The sequence below is a fragment of the Spermophilus citellus genome, assembly GCF_964194105.1.
Source record: "Spermophilus citellus genome assembly, chromosome: 3".
In the NCBI taxonomy this organism is placed as follows: domain Eukaryota; kingdom Metazoa; phylum Chordata; class Mammalia; order Rodentia; family Sciuridae; genus Spermophilus; species Spermophilus citellus.
Genome location: NC_138184.1, coordinates 15748570 through 15764669, shown reverse-complemented (window position 1 = coordinate 15764669; position 16100 = coordinate 15748570). Strand labels below are relative to the sequence as shown.

At 55.7% G+C, this 16100-nt stretch overlaps 1 protein-coding gene across 11 annotated transcripts in view; it reads right to left on the bottom strand.

Moving 5' to 3' along the window:
• The window catches only part of MYO9B (myosin IXB), a 96157-nt gene that overhangs the window by 16312 nt on the left and 63745 nt on the right, over positions 1–16100 (bottom strand). For 5 of the 11 annotated variants that reach the window (XM_081287919.1, XM_081287925.1, XM_081287924.1 and 2 more), the window contains exons 11-21: positions 15599–15720; positions 13033–13174; positions 12557–12761; positions 11177–11258; positions 10246–10335; positions 8943–9056; positions 6968–7007; positions 4806–4928; positions 3947–4027; positions 2437–2547; positions 632–754 (exon numbers count right to left, since the gene is read on the bottom strand). In XM_081287919.1, coding sequence (XP_081144045.1) covers positions 632–754; positions 2437–2547; positions 3947–4027; positions 4806–4928; positions 6968–7007; positions 8943–9056; positions 10246–10335; positions 11177–11258; positions 12557–12761; positions 13033–13174; positions 15599–15720 — 1233 coding nt within the window. The remainder of the gene's footprint in view (positions 1–631; positions 755–2436; positions 2548–3946; positions 4028–4805; positions 4929–6967; positions 7008–8942; positions 9057–10245; positions 10336–11176; positions 11259–12556; positions 12762–13032; positions 13175–15598; positions 15721–16100) is intronic. The other 6 variants (XM_081287927.1, XM_081287921.1, XM_081287923.1 and 3 more) reach the window with 5 other exon arrangements.

The window sequence follows — 16100 nt, the reverse complement described above, 5'->3', positions numbered from 1 at the left end:
CCCAGGACCCCGAAAGCAGCAGGTAGGGGGTTGGAAGTGCAATTACTAAGGTCACTGAGGACGCTGGCCTTGGAAGGGATTTACGTAGTTCTGTGGGACACCACTAGGTCCCTTGAGTTGTTTTAAAGAAGCACGAATGGCCCTGAATCTACCTCTGGCTTCCCATGTGATCTCTTTTGTACATATGTTGTCATTCTAATGCCATGTGCCATGAGGTCCTCCCCAGAGCTGAACAGAAGCTGGCACCATGCTGTTGGACTTCCAGAACAGTGAGGTAGATAAACCTCTTTCCTTTTTAAGACACACAGCCTCAGACATTTTGTTATAGCAATAAATAAGGGACTAACACCCACTGTAAAGTTTACGAGCTGGCCTAAATACCCTGCCGGTCAGCATAGTCCTTCCCAACCTACTTGTGAGAAAGTGGAAAGAGTGGGGCCGAGTTCTGCTGAAGGAGGTGGAGCCGGGGCCAGGCAGCTCCCACCATTGCCTACGTTACCCGCTGTGGGAAGAAGCGGGGCACTGGTCCTGAGGAATGCGCCGCTCCACCAGGACCTGTGGGCCTCAGAGCAGGAGAGGTGTGGGGGGTGCAGAGCGGGGTGGGGGCGTGGGTCCACAGCAGAGTGCTGACCTTGGTCTTCCCGATCTGGTAGCTCCTCTTGTCCACGTTCATCTTCTCCAGGAGGGCAGCGATGACCTCCCTGCAGGGCTGGGCGTTTTTGGGGAGCAGCACCTGGAACTGCTCTGTGAAGTCCTACGGGGGTGGGGCCAAGAAATGTGAGTGTCTCTTCTCTTTGCAGTTCTGGGGGTCGAGTCCGGGTGCTCTACCACGGCACCACACCCCCAGCCCAGCTTAGCCAACACACGGAGACACAAAGCTGTGGACAGTCTGTGACAGCCTCAAGCTAAAGACCATCGCAGACACACAGAGCCAATGCTCCGTCTCTGGGGAGACAGTGTCACCTTTGCGGGGCTCTCATCATATGGCTCATTAAAGGGCTGGACAGAAGCTGGAGATGACACCTGTGTTCCCTGCAGTGTGAGGGACAGAATCCAGGGCCTTGTGCAGGCTAGATAAGCTCTCGGCCACGGGACTCCAGCCCGAGTGGATATGTGTTTCAGTAAGCACATGGTCGCCTGCCTGCAGGGAACTGGCTCCAGGACCCTGCTTAGACACCCAAACCCATGGGTGCTCAAGTTCTTCTGTAAAATGGTGTAATAGTTGCATAAAGCCTACGTGATCCTCCTGTGGACTTTAGCCATTTCTAGATGACTTAGAATACCGACCATGACATACGTGCTGTGGACATAGTTGTACACACAGGGAGTCAGAAGAGAAGAAAGTCTATACGAGTTGAGTACAGTAACCCCCTGCCCCCGATTTTTTTGGTCTGAGATTGATCAGGTCCACGGACGCTGAACCCATGGATACAGAGGGCCACGTGTGTTTCATATATTTCAGGGACACGCGTTTGTGTAACACGCCAGCAGGTCCCCGTTCCTATCATTGGGCCTCTCCCATCTGCACATGGTTAGAAAGATGTTATTTCTATTTTGTGGATAAAAAAGGAGGTAAGTGCTGGCTGTGGTGAGGACGCCTGTGACCTCAGCGACTAGGGAAGCTGCGGCAGGAGAGTCTCAAGTTCAAGCCTAGCCTCAGCAACTTCAAAGAGGCCACAGTGCTCTCGACTTTACAGTTCACAGAATGGCCACACCACAAAGAATGACCTGGCTCTAGATGTCAACCGTGATGCACCTGGGGAGCTGGTCTTTGGAGAAAACCCAGGGAGCCATCTCTGAAGTCACCATCTACTTAAGCTCAGGCTTTGCTTTGCTTCTTTCCTGCAATGCTCGAGACGGAGCCAGGACCTTGCATGTGACAGGCAAATGCTCGACCACTGAGTTCTAACCCTGGCCCAGGCTCCGGCTTGTACCTTGCAAAAGTAGCAACAAAGAGCCTTTTGTTGGCGGTGGGCAGAAAAAAAGAGCTGGGTATAAAAGTGCTGCCTGGGCTGGGGCACGGCTCCGTGGTAGAGCGCTTGCCGAGCACGTGCGAGGGCTTGGTTTCCACCCCTAGGGCTGCAAAATGAAAACACCAAAAGCCAAAATGAACATGGATTCCAGAAGATGCTCAACAGAGGGCCCTGCCTGTGTGATTCCGGGCTTGGTTTAACACTGTGCTTCTCCAGGTCTGGCCTGAGACTAGCCACCTCTGCCAAGGAAACTTATGCCTCCACAATAGAGAATTGGCCACTCCAAGTGCCAACGCTGCCGTGGCGGAGAAGCCTGGGCATAAAGGCAGCGGCTGGACTTAGCTCTGGAGACTTGCTCTCTCTGAAGAGGTGGCGGCTGGCCCCGCCCTCTGCTGGGTCACGGCTGCCGTGTCCGCCTGCCTACCTGGAACCTGGGTCATGGCAGCCGTGTCCGCCCGCCTACCTGGAACGTGTACTTTGCACTGTAGCCAGATCTCCGGATGCGCACTGTCTCCAGCATGCCGGTGTAGCGCAGCTGCTGCAGGACCAGCTCGTCATCGAAACACAGCTCTTTCTGCAACGCACACACACGAGCCATCAGGGCCTGTGCCCAAGCAAGGTGGGGGCGCAGGCTGTGAGATGAGGGTCAATCCCCACCTGACCGCCACCTCTGTGATTCTAGCTATGGACTCAGGCTGTGCTCTCTCCTGGGGCCCGGCTGGCCTGGGAGTGTCCCTAGCACAGGAGCTGGAAGGCCTCGGGTGTTCCAGAGAGTCTTTCTGGGACAAGGAAACCGACTGCTCAGCCGTGCTCACAATGTTGGCTCCTCTAGGAAAATCCCTATCTGCTCTGTTCCATTTCCTGGCACCCTGGACACGGGAGCCATATCGTTCTGCGTGTGCTAATTTGCAGCAAAAAATTCTTTTACAACCACGACCCACTCAAAACCGTGCTGGACTCGTCCTCTATGCCACACGCTGGGTAGATGTGGGGGTTGGGCAGTACGATTCGGGGGCCAGACATGTGTATTATGGGTTGGATGCTGCTCAGGCCCCTGTGGGAGGTGTCCCGGGAGAGAAGGCAGCAGGCTGAGTCCTGAGGAGGGATGGGACAGGGGATATGGGGTGAAGGCCCAGAGGGGAAAGGAGCCAAGGGTAGTGGGAGGGTCCGGCACTACCTCAGTGGGCTTCCAGCCAGGGTGGGCGACAGTAAGGAATGACATACTGTCTTTAAAGGACCAAAGGAAGGGTTGTCACAGGGCGGATGGATAAAGGCCAAGGGTACCACTTGACGCCCCAACACAGAGCTGGGTCCGCTGACCTGGTACCTGTGGCGTACGCGGCCCCCCACAGCCTGTGCTTGGGCGGGAATTCTGACAGGAGAGGAGCATGAGTGTGACTCTGGGCGAGGAGCTGGGCTCTGGATGCCGGCACACGTGTCCCCGGAACAGGAGAGTCAGGACTGTGACCAGCAGGGACAAAGGAGTGAGGAGGAAGAGGATGGAGTTGCCTACGGACCCGCCTGGGTGTCCACTTTTGCCAATGAGGAACACATGTCCCTGAGGGGCCCTTGGCAAAGCCCAAGTCTTCCTCTTGGGGACAGAGTGGACCTCTAGGGTGAAGGAAGCCTGGCACTGAGGCTTGCTCTTTCTAGAAACCTCGGCATGAGCACAGGGCTCTGCTCCTTGGAGCCTCAGTCTGCTCATCCGTGAGGTCTGCTTCCTGGTCCGCTCTCTACGATGGCTGCTCTGGGGGTGCACCTGAGGGCACCCGGCCTGTCCCTCCCACGGGGCGTTCTCTGGGGCTCTGCTGCAGTGGCCCTGCGCAGGCTGGTCACCCTTGCTGTCCTCTGACCCCCTGGCACCGTGGTGATGCTCAGCTCCCTGAGTCCTCCTGGGCGGTGGCCCTGCCCCTCTCCCGTGGAGGCTGCAGACGCAGGACTGTTCCTGGGGCTTCATCCCGAGGGCCCCTCACCTTCTCAGCATTGGAGCGGATGCAGCGGATGAAGAAGGGCTCCGCCTTCCCCAGGGCCTCCAGGAGCTTGTTCAGGGACGCCTGGGAAAGAAGAACGTTTGTGCGGAGTGGGGCAGCCCGGGGGGAGGGGCGGGTCTGTGCGGCAGAGCAGCTGTGGGGTCCCCGCGCTGGCAGCTGCCTCTTTCCAGGGCCAGACAGGTAGGGGCTGGGGGCGGGGGAGCAGATAAACTCCGAGGGTTTAAAACATGCCTCAGACTCAGGAGGGCTCGTGGGGCGGAGGCTTTGGCCCACTCCACCTGTTCTTTTCCTTTATTTTGCAGCCCTGGAAATGGAACCCTGGCCACTGTCCACGCCAGGCAAGCGCTCCATCACCAGTCACACCTCTGGCCCCGTGCCTGCTGTGTTCAGAAAGGATTTATGGGTGCTTCCACCTGAGGTTATTACCAAAAGAGCTTCGGTGGGGACAGATGACTCAGATTTTTGACAAATGGAATAAGAAACCTAACAGTAAGGATTAGTAGCTTATGAGCTCCGTATGTGTTTCTGAGCTTCCTGGCAGCCAGGGAGAAAAAGGGAAACCAAGGAAATGGTTTGGTAGTAACTTATGTTTCTTTAAACTTAATGGTTCTCAACTAGGGGTGATTCTGCCCCCCAAGAGGCATCGGTAGTAGTCGTCACAAATGGGGACAGTGCTGCTGGCACTGATGAGCCAACTTCAGATACCTGCTAAATACCTACAGTGTACAGAGGTCCCCAACAGAGGAAGTCCTGCTGCCCCTATTGCCAAGGTTGGGGACCCTGGGAAGAGCTGGCAGGTGCCTGCTGGATCTCAGCTGGCCAGTGCCTTAAGGCCACCCACCTGGAACTGGGCGCTGATGCTGGGTGGCTTCTTCTTCTTGTGCAGGTGCAGCAGGGACTTGGTGGTGCGGTCATGCAGGGTCATGCTGATGATGAGCTTCAGGGACTTGGAGTCCAGCAGGTTCTACAACAGACACTTGGGTCTGGCCTGCCCTCCCACAGCCCGGGGAGCACAGGGGGCAGCGTGAATATCCCCAGGGCTGGGGCAGGGTATGTGTGAAGTGGGTGCTTCAGGTGGGGATGGTGGGGACAGTAGACCAAGTGTGAGTTGCACCCCCTGCAGATGTGCTGATCTGGTGCAGAGAGCAAGTATGTGCGCGTGTGTGTGTGTGCGTGTGCACGTGCGTACGTGCGTGTGTGCACGTGCGTGTGTGCACGTGCATGTTGCGCGCTGGGGATGGAACCCAGGGCTTCACATATGCCAGGTTACTGACCTACCACTGAACTATATGTCAGCCCTTTTTATGTTTGAGGCAGGGTCTCACTAAGTTGCTGAGGCTGGCCTGGAACTTGAGATCCTCCTGCCTCAGCCTCCTGAGTTGCTGGCATTACAGGTGTGGGCCACTGCACCTGGCTGACATGTTGCCTCTACTGAGGCCCCAGTGCCTGCCGCACCCTCTCCCCTCCTCTGGGCTAGGAGAGGAAGCCAGTGCTGCCAGCCCAGCTTCCCTCTGCAGCTCGTCACCACGAACATGACTTGAGCCAAGGAATGTGGCGTCCCCGCTGCCCGCCTCCAGCTCCTTGGTGTGCTCTTCCCCATGGGCGAACTGGCCCCGTCCTCTCTGCAGACTAAGCTGAGAGGTGGTTCTGAAGTCTTTTCTAAGCTTCATAAGCCATGTGCACACAGTACAGGTGCCTGTCCAGATCCCAGGGCTCCACATCGCAGACTCAAACAACCTCAGATCAAAAATACAGGTCGAGCACCCCTAATTCACCAACCTGAAATTTTATTTTTTGGTGCAAGGGATTGAACCCAGGGGGTGCTTAGCCACTGAGCCACATCCTAGCCCTTTTTAATTTTTTAAATCTCAAGACAGGGTCTTGCTAAGTTGCTTAGGGCCTTGCTAACTTACTGAGGCTGGCTTTGAACTTGCAATCCTCCTGCCTCAGCCTCCAGAGTCACTGGGATGATAGGTGTGGGCCACTGCACCTGGCCAAAGTCTGAAACTTTTGAGAGACCACCTGGTGCCACAAATTGAAAATTCCACACTATGAGATTTTGTTTTGTGCACAAAATTATTAAAGATATTGTATGAAAGTACTTTCAGGCTACATGCATAATGTGTATGTGAAACAAATGAATTAATTTCATATTCAGACTTGGGTCCCATCCCCAGACACCTCGTTACATATATGCAAGTATTCCAAAATCCTAAAAAAACCAAAAACAAACAAACAAACAAAAACCAAACCCAAACTGATATGCTTCTGGTCCCAAGAATTTCCCATAGGGGTGGTCAACCTGTATCTGCATCCCTACTAAACATGTGCAGACTTTTTATTTCTTGTCACGGTTGCCTAGACAACACAGTGTAAGACTATTTATGTGACACTGACATTGCACTGGGTACTATGTCATCTAGAGATGACTCAGAGCCTACAAAAGGTGTGTGAAGGTTCTATGCAAACACTCTGCCATTTACAGAAGGGACTTCCAAGGGTTGGAATCTGGGGGGGTCCTGCAATTGTACCCTTGGACACTGAGGGATGACTACACACGGAAACAGAACCAGCACCTGGGAGGTCTCTGTCCCATCGTGTCCTCCAGAGGTGGCCCACAGCCAGTGACTGACCCGGGGGGCAGGTAAAGACAAAGGTCCCACTGCCTGTGGACGGGACAGTGGACCCTCCAGGGTTCCCTGCAGCACTAGGCCATGGACAGGTCAGCTGGGCGAGCCTGGCTCCACCCCTCGTGCTCTCAGCCTCCCCCTGCGAGCCCCTCGGCACCCGCTTGAGCAGATACCCCCACCTCAGGTTAACTTCTAGGAACCCCCCAGAGACCCCAGATGGTTTCACCATGAGGAAGCTATTATTTTTGCGGTGCTGGGGATGGAGCCCAGGCTCTGGACACGCCCTGCCCCGTTTTCTGGAGGCCGCTGGAGCCAGGTGCCTGGAGCTGGGAGAACGCAAGCAAGGCTTCTCTGAGTGTGGCGCGGGCTTTACCTTTGGAATGATCTGCTTTTGTTTGATACCTTTACTCTTCCTGTCAAAAATTAAAAATGGTTTGGTGAACAAAAGGAACACAGTGTGTGGATCTGGGTTAGTTCAGCAAGCCACGCCTGTGGGTTAGAGAGAGACGGAGGGATGCAGCTGGAGACAGCGACAGGCACAAGTGCAGCCAGCGACCGCCACCTCTGCAGACGCCCAGCGGGCTCCGGCCTGCACACGCGCTTCAGCCACGCCCATGGGTGTAGGGTCACCACAGTGACTGCAGGACTCTGCTGTGGCCACCCAAGGTGACATGAGATGAGCCATGAGATGAGCATCTGGTCTGGGGGCCACCTGGATGCCCAGGGAGTGGGCGCAGGTGGCCAGTAATCCATAGGGACGGCTCGCACTGAGACTAGGCCTGGCAGGAGTGGATGTGTCAGAAGTAAGAAGGGGACGTCCTGCCTGGAGCACTGGAGGCCCTGCGTAGTACTGGGGCTACCAGGGTGCCCTGGCCCTATCTGCTGGGCAGAGCAGATCCACACCACGGGGACCTCCCTGCACAGGGCTATTAAGATGGCCTGGGCAGGGGCTCCTTTTATTTTATGCACTTATTATTTTGGTGCTGGGGATTGAATCCAGGGGTGCTATTTTGGTGCTGGGGATTGAATCCAGGGGTGCTAAGCCACTGAGCCACATCCCCAGCCCTTTGTATTCTTATTTGGAGACAGAATCTGGTTAGTTGCTTAGGGCACTGCCAAGTTGCTGAGGCTGGCCTTGAACTTGCGATCCTCCTGCCTCAGCCTGCCAAGCTCTAGGCATCACAGGCATGTTCTTTTTAATTTTTTTTATGAAACTAGGGGTAGAACCCAGGGCCTCGCCTGGGCAAATGCTCTATTGCTCCAGCCCTGGGAGCGCCTTGGACTCCTGATGGTGTCAAGGAAACACGAAGGCCGGAACTTTTGACCAAGGGATGGGGCAAGGTCCTTTTTCTTGCTTCCTGGGCTCTCTCTTTAAGTGACGCTGGGGGCCCAGGGCCTCACACAGGCCAGGCAAGTACTCCACCACTAAGCTCCACCCTACCCTCACTTATGGGATCTCGAAGACCAGGAGAAAAGTCAATGGCAGCACAACTCTATGCTCCACCCCAGCCCTTTCCAGGTTGAGACAGGGTCTTGCCAGGTGCTGAGGCTGGGCTTGAACTTGCCGGGGAGGTGCTAGGCCCATGAGGTGCCAGGTCTGAATCCTTGTGGGCAAAATAAGGCACCACAAAAATGCACTGAAATGCTCACTCTCACCAGGACGGGGGTGGGGGCTGGGGGTGCACACCTGCACCTACTTGGGAGGCTGAGGGAGGAGGACCACGGGGCACTGGAGCCCAGGAGCAACATGGTGGGACCCAGTCTCGAAAAAAAAAAAAAAAGAAAGAAAAAAAAGAATACTCCCCACCCAAAGCAACCAAAACCCCCTGGCTTCCTTGTGGTCACAAGTACCACTTTTAGCAGACTGTGTCATGACTGGCAGTGAGGGTTTGGTGCCGGTCACTGTGGGTGCCCTGGAGGCAGAGGCTGCCAGCTGCCTGGTACTGGGTCGGCACAACACGGGTCTGAGCCACCACCCTGGTCTGAGAGGGAGTTTGCTGAAGGCTGAGTGTGGGGCCTGTGGCGACTGAGCAGAGGGTCTCGGTGGAGCTCTACTCGGTGGGGGCAAGCTCTTCTCTACCAGCGGGCGGGGCAGAGAGGGCACGTTCAAGGGCAAGACACGCTCCTAGGCAGTGCTGTGCGCAGGGAAGCCCGCGGCGGGCCCTGGGCCCAGCTCAACACAGGGACGAGGTATTAGGAAAGCCATTCAGCTACGGCTGGCGGGAGAGCAAAGCCTTAAGACAGAGCAGCGTTTTTAGTGGCCAATTCAATTTAGGAAGCCGCAGGCCGGCCAGGGCCCTGGGAGCAGAGGCGGCTGTTGCACTCGTAGGGGGGCCTGGGGGACTCACAGGATGAAGGCGCGGGGTTTCTGGAGCCGACTGAGGGACTGGAGAAGCCTACGGGGGTCCTCGCCCTGCCAGGGCAGTCCTTTGATGCTCTTGATGATTTGGTTATGCAAATCGCTGAGGCGAGGAGGGGGACCCAGTGACAGAGAGAAGATAGAATTAGAGCCACAGACCCACCACCTCAGGGTCCCAGTGCCAATCGGGATGTTCCCAGGCCACCAGAGCAGAAACATGCAGCTGGGCACTGCTGGGGCTGGACACTACTCTGCTCCCTTCACCAAGGGGGCCTTGGTCAGGAGCAGCTGCTGTTCCTGAGTCCTGGAGCAAACGTCCAGCAACACAGCATCTCCAGTCACTGTAAAGGCCTCCTAGTGAGAGCCTTCTGGAACCCGATCAGACCGGGAGGCTCTGTGGAAGAGCCGGCTAGCGTCTCTCGAGTCTGTGGTTAGGTACCGTCTTCCCCGTGGGCTTCGTGAAGGCCCTGGGAGCAAGGGATTTGAATCTGGGTACCGTGGGTGATACTGCCTCACCTCCCAGGAGATGCTGGTGCCTGGGGACATTTGTGTGGCCATGGCTGGGGTGCAGGGGCCACCGGCCTCTGGTGGGCAGAGGGCGGGCTGCTACTCCACACCTACAGGGGGCAGGACGACCCAATGCAGAGCATGACCTGAGAGACCCTGGTTGGAGGGCAGGGTGACCCCAGAGAGTTCCGTGTGCCCCGCTCTGGCCTGTGCCCCACAGCCACGAGCGCACAAGGACAGTGGCTCAGAGGAGGAGCCAATGATCAGTAACGATCCACATCTCAGTTACAGATGTCTTCAATGAAACTTTTGGAAATGATTCTTTTTCTCTTTTTTAAAGATTTCTCATTCCGTATTTTTTTTCTTTTCATTTTTTGCAGTGCTGTGATGGGGCCCGGGGCCTGGTGTGTGCCCCGAGCTGCACCTGTTGCCCTCCAGTGACCCAACAACGCCTGTCTCAGCTCTGGGCGGTGCGGGGAGGACCCGACTGCAGCCCTCCTCTGTGCTCCATGCACCGTGCCAAGTGCCCCAGCCACACTTACCTCTGTTCCGTCACCCTCCAGGGAGGCACAGAGCAAAGACAGCAGAGGTTACATCTCCTGGTCACTCCTAAGTGACCTCCACGTAGCTCACAAGGGGTCATGGCTCGGCCCACCCCTTCCCCCCAATCTGGCCAGACGTGGCAGGGGCGCTGCCCGCAGGCCTGTGTGCCCTGGTGGCCTCAGGAGACGCTCCTCTCAGTGTGCCTCCCTGGTCTCGGGTTCGAAGGCCCTGCTTCTACTTACTTCTTGCTTTCATAGAAAGCAATGATGTCCTCAAAAGCGTTAATATCGAACTCCTCAGAGCAGTCAAATGAGAAATCTAGCACTGAGCCGCTGCAAGGGAGAAGCTGTGTGAACTTAACGCATGCCGGGCAGGGCTTGCGGCCCGGGCCAGGCCCTGGGCAGGCCCACGCTGCAGATGCAGGTCACAGGCCACTTCCGGGGGAAAAGAATAAAAATGAAAAAAAAAAAATCCCCGAATGTCACGTGATCAAATGGAGGAATGTGTTCTTTCATTTGCCCCCATTTGGGTGAAAAAGTGAATTTAGAAGCAGTTACTGAGAGTGGGGGTGGGGTCAGACACAATGTCTCCTCCAGACAAACCACACACAGCTCTACCTCCATTCAGAATTTTAGGACTTCTCTAAAGAAGTTTTTGCTTCAAAGGACTTGAAAACAAAATGACTTTTTTTTTTTTTTTTTAAAGAAATAGCTTTTTCATTTCAAAAATTTAGGGACTTCTTCCTTGGGAATTTGTGAGTTTTGGAAAGGAAGTCAGGGATTGGACTGCCCCAGGGTCTTTGCACTGTGTTCCTCACAGAAGCCACCAGGACGCTCTGCGTGCCTTTCTCATCTGGCTTAAAGAGTTCCTTTTCTTCTCTTCTTTTGAGATGGGAGCCTCACTCTGTTGCCTAGGTCATCCTCAAATTCAAGCCAGCCTCCTACCTCAGCCTCCAGAGCCATTGGAACCACAGGCCTGCACCATGACACCTGGCTCCCAGCCTTTTTAATTTTATATTGAGACAGGGTCTTGCCAGTTTCCCAGGCTGACCTAGAACTTACGATCCTCCTGCCTTGGCCTCCTGAGATGCTGGGATTATAGGTGTGTGCCACCACACTTGAACAAGGCTACTGTCTAATAGTTTCAGTTTGCACAAATCAAAATCTTGCTCACCGGTATAGTTTTTCTGATGGGGTGTTGGCTCCTCTTGGCAGTTCTCCCAGGTGACTCTGGGCACCAGGGCTGCCCATACCTGCTGGGGACAAAGTGGGTGTTACTTGGGAGGGCCTCCCAGGGCCCAGTGGCCTTATCTTTTCTGCAGAGACTCCTCTTTGATTTTTTAAATATTTAAAAAAATTTTTAAAATATATTTTGGACATTGATATTTTGTTCATTTACTTTTATGTGGTGCTGAGGATCGGACCCAGTGCCTCACGCATGCTAGGCAAGCGCTCTACCGCTGAGCCCCAGCCCGGCTCCTCTTTAGCCATTTTTGTTGGTTTTTGGTGCTGAGGGTGGAGCCCAGGGCTGCTGCCTGCTAGGCACTTGCCCTCCACTCAGCTCCACCCCAGCCCTGTTGACACACCTTAAAAAGCAGCTTGTGGGCTGGGGACGTGGCTGAGCTCAGGCTCTGGGTTTCATTGCCAGTGCCAGGGGAGCAGCAAATTGTCACTCCTTCCCTGCCCTTGGGAGGGCTCCACCATCCTCCTTAGTCTACACCCAGAAAACGGAAGCCCCTGGCTGGCCCTGAAGTCGAAGTCCACGAGTGGGGCGTGGAGGCGTGAGACTGAGCCGAGCCACTCAGATGCCAGGCCTCACGCTCCTCCAGGAAAAGTGGGGATGTGGCTGTCTGTCTTGAGGTTCATGTGAGGTCAGGTCACATACCTGGGCCCCTCCGTGTCCACAGGTTCTACATGCTCAGATTAACCAACCGTGGGTCAGAAAAATTTGGGAAAAAAATGCATTTTTCTAGTCAATAGCAACACAGCATAAGAATAATGAGCAGCCGTGCACACAGGGCCAACGCCACAGTAGGTGCTCTAAGTCACCTGGAGATGATGGGAAAGTCTGAGAAGCCAGGCACAGTGGCACACGCCTGTCATCCCAGTGGCTCGGGAGGCTGAGGCAGGAGAATCATGAACTCAAAGCCAGCCTCAGCAACTTAGTGAGGCCCTGAGCAACTCAGCAAGATGCTGGCTCTAAATAAAATACAAAAAAGGCTGGGTATGCAGCTCAGCGGTGAAGCACCCTTGGGTTCAGTGCCTGGTACAAAAAAAAAAAAAACTCTCTGAAAGGACATGCGCAGGGCCTGTGCCAACACTAGGCCAGTGTACAGAAGGGATGGGCCCGTGGAGTCTGGATTCTGGGAGCCCCTAGGGGACCGAGTGCCGGCTGGAGTTTCTGTTGGGGGCGATGGCGGTGATCTCGAGTGAGCGAGGGTAGTGGTTGTGAACATTTCCTAAATGCTGCTGACATGTTCAATTTAAATCCAACTGTGAATGTCCCCCTTGCAACAATGACGCTCGGAGGAGTAGGTGGTCCCTAGGCTCCTACCTGCAGCCTTCTCAGCCCTCTCGGCCCGCAGACGCCCGGCCTCCCGCATCACGGCCATGGCCCGGATGGCGGCCCGGAGCACGGCCCAGCGGAACACAGCCACAGGCTCCATGCCGATGAGCTCCCGCACATAGGAGCTGTCGCTGCCCCGCAGAAGGGCCACGATGTCGGGCCGCATGTAGTCCATGTTTTTCTCCCGGAAGTCCTGATAGGGGATGATGTGGGTGGTCACCCGCCAGTGTCACCCACTGACACTCAGAGGCGGGGGTGGGCAGGGGTGACCTGGGGGACATCCCAACATCAGACTGCCATTCCTGAAGCGAGGGGCTCGGGTACTTCAGCAGGGATTCAGGGCATGTTCCAGATGAATCTGGCAAGTGCCCCAGGGCAGGGCCCTCCACGCGGTCCCTGTCCCACCTTCCAGACCACACATGGCTTTCTGGCGCCCTGCCAGTGGCCGCCAGGTAGACACATACCTTGATTTGGTATTTCACTTTTCCCGCAAAATGCTGGATGATGAACGCGGGTTCCATGACTGGGGTGCCCAGGAAGTACTTGTTGTCTTCGTGCTGCTGTTTGAACTTGGCCAGCAGGGTCTGGCTTGTGGCGTGGGGGAAGCTGGGGAGAGAGTGAGATCTTTAACCGACAGTGGCTAGTGATCTGCTCTGCGTTTCTCGTTGCAGCCTCTGGGTGGGTGCTCGGGGCCAGCTACAGAGGGCTCTGCGGGCAGAGGGCCGGGGAACGAGGACGGAGCAGGGAGGTGGCCTCAGCTTTGTGCTGCGTGCTGAGCAGGCGCCCAGGCTGTGAACCTGCCACCGCACCAGCAGCCACACCTACGGGGGCCAGGCGCCAATGAGATCCGAAGCTCAGGTGCAGGTGGCCCCTTCTGTCCCCTGTGGCTGTTCTCTAGGGGGCTGGAGGGGCCACTAACCGGGTTTGGTGGTGTCTGTAGACACTCGTCCCAGGGGAGGCCTGGACCTGGGTCCACTGTGGGGGCAGCTCTTCACAGTGATCCCAGGAGACAGTGGCCCCTGCCTCAGGGCCCTCTGCACCTGGACGTGTGACCTGGAAGGGGTCCGCCCTGCTCCCAGCTGGAGAGGCTGCAGGGGCAGAACAGGGACTCCTTGCACCTGGCTAGTCCCGCTTCCAGGAGGGCAGTGCCACGCCTGGGCCCAGCCCCACCACAGGTGTAGACAGCACCACGGCAACCTGCCAATGCGGGCTCAAGGCTTAACTGGGTGACAAGGGAGGTTCTCCACTATCAGACCCATGGCTTCCCGGGCTGTGGAAAGGGTATGAAGGCATCAAACCATTTCAGAAAATCCCAACTGATGCATATTTAAAAAAAAAAAATCCCCGATGAACAGAAACTGCAAGTCAGAAGAGGGACCAGGCTTGCTCAGCAGGCCTGGCCCTTGTCCCGAGTTCCCGGGCTGTGATGACATAGTCCCTCCTAGGACCTTGCTCCCACCCTCTGACTCTGGACCACAGTGGCAAGGGGATGCGTCTGCCTGCCTGGGCGGGGACTTGGTTGAGGCATGCAGTGTGCCTCCTTTCAGCCCTGTGGGGACGTCACTGGCAAAGGAGGAGCTACGATAAAGATGTGTGCATGTCTTCACCCCCAGCATCTGTGGATGTGATCTTATTTGGAGACAGGTGTGTGTGTGTGTGTGTGTGTGTGTGTGTAGTGCTGGGATGGAACTCGGGACCCCAATCATGCTACACAAGTGCTCCATCACTGAGCCACATCCCAGCCCTTTTCATTTTATCTTGGGACAATGTCTCACTCAGTTGCCCAGGCCGGCCCTGAACTTGTGATCCTCTTGCCTCAGTTTCCCAAATAGGTGGGGTCACAGGCCTGCGCCAGGTGCCTAGTTGAAAACAGCATCTTTTTTAAAAAAAAAATATTTATTTATTTTTTAAGTTTTCAGCGGACACGACATCTTTGTTTGTATGTGGTGCTGAGGATTGAACCCGGGCCGCACGCATGCCAGGGGAGCGTGCTACCGCTTGAGCCACGTCCCCAGCCCCCCCAAAAAACAGCATCTTTTGAGAGTTGTACACATTTAAGGTCGCCAGGGTGGGCTTAGTCCAGTGTGACCAATGGCCTCTTAGGAAGAGGAGACAGGAAGGACAGGGACATGGGGCGCAGGCCATGAAGACACAGGCAGCAACTGAAGTGATGTGGCCACAGCTGCGGGATGCCGGAGCCCTGAAGCTGAAGAGGCAGGAGGCATCTCCCCTAGAGGCTACGGAGGGTGTGTGACCCTGTGACACCTTGATTTTGGGTTTGTGGATTCCAGGACCCTGAGAGATGAGACTGCTAATATTTTGGGGGGCAGGTATTGGGGGGTTGAACCCAGGGGTGTTCAACAACTGACCAACATTTCCAGCCCTCTTTAAAAATTTTTCATTTAGAGACAGGGTCTCGCCGAGTTGCTTCGGGCTATTGCTGAGGCTGGCTTTGAACTCATGATCCTCCTGCCTCAGCCTCCTAAGCCACTGGGCTGACAGGCGGGGGCCACTGTGCCTGGCAAAACTGCTGTTTTAACCTCCCTGGTTGGTTCACTGGGGCAGCCAGAGGGACTAAGTCAACGTCTCCTGATTTCAGTGACGGCAGTTGGATTACTGAGAATGAGGCGCTTTTTAGATACCCTTTCCAGCCTTCAGGGTGCCCTCAGGATGAGGCGGGGGGGGGGTCTGGGCTCAATGGGGAGTCCACAGCAGGCAGTGCCTGGGCCCCGTGTTCACATATTGTGCTGCCCTTTACCAGCATGTGCCAATCCGGTTCCCTGCTACTGGAGCCAGGTCCACAGTCCTTCACTGGAGACTCCCGGAGATACTCCAGAGTGCACAGATGAACCTGAGTGCTTCCTTTCCCGGCAAGCATGCAGTACGAGCATCCTGTGCACATGAGCTCAGGCTCTGTGGCCAGAGTGTGGGCAGCTGGGAAGTCTGCAGGATGGTCTGGACTCAGGGGTCTAACTGGGCACCTGTGTGCAGCCGTGCTGGGCGGGGGCGGACAGGGCCATGGACACTCACTTGCTCTCCTCGTCCAGCAGGTGGAAGAGGCCGGTGGGCTTCTTGCTGATGAGCTGGATGCAGCCCACGTTGTCCGTGTAGTCGATGTTGTGCCAGGCGATCCCCTCCCCCTGGTACTCCTCCTGCAGCAGGGCGGGCACACAGGCTGTCAGTCCATGCTAGGTTGCTTTACTCTACTTGCCCCCGTGCTGGGGAGGGAGTTCAGGGCCCTGCTGGCTGGGCGAGTGCCGATCCCCTGAGCTGCACCCCCTCTTCAGAAACCAAGACCCTTGAATGCTCAAGTCTCTTCTATTAAATGGTGTGGTAGTCGTTTGTGACCTAGGCCGGTCACCCTCCTGTAAACTTGAGACCATCTCTACATGACTAGGGTATTTAATATCATGAATGCTCAAGTCTCTGCTACAGTGTATGTGTTATGTGCCACATATTATATTGCATTGTTCAGGATGAGAAAAAGAATCTACACAGGTTCAGAACACTCAATTTTTAATTTCCATACTGG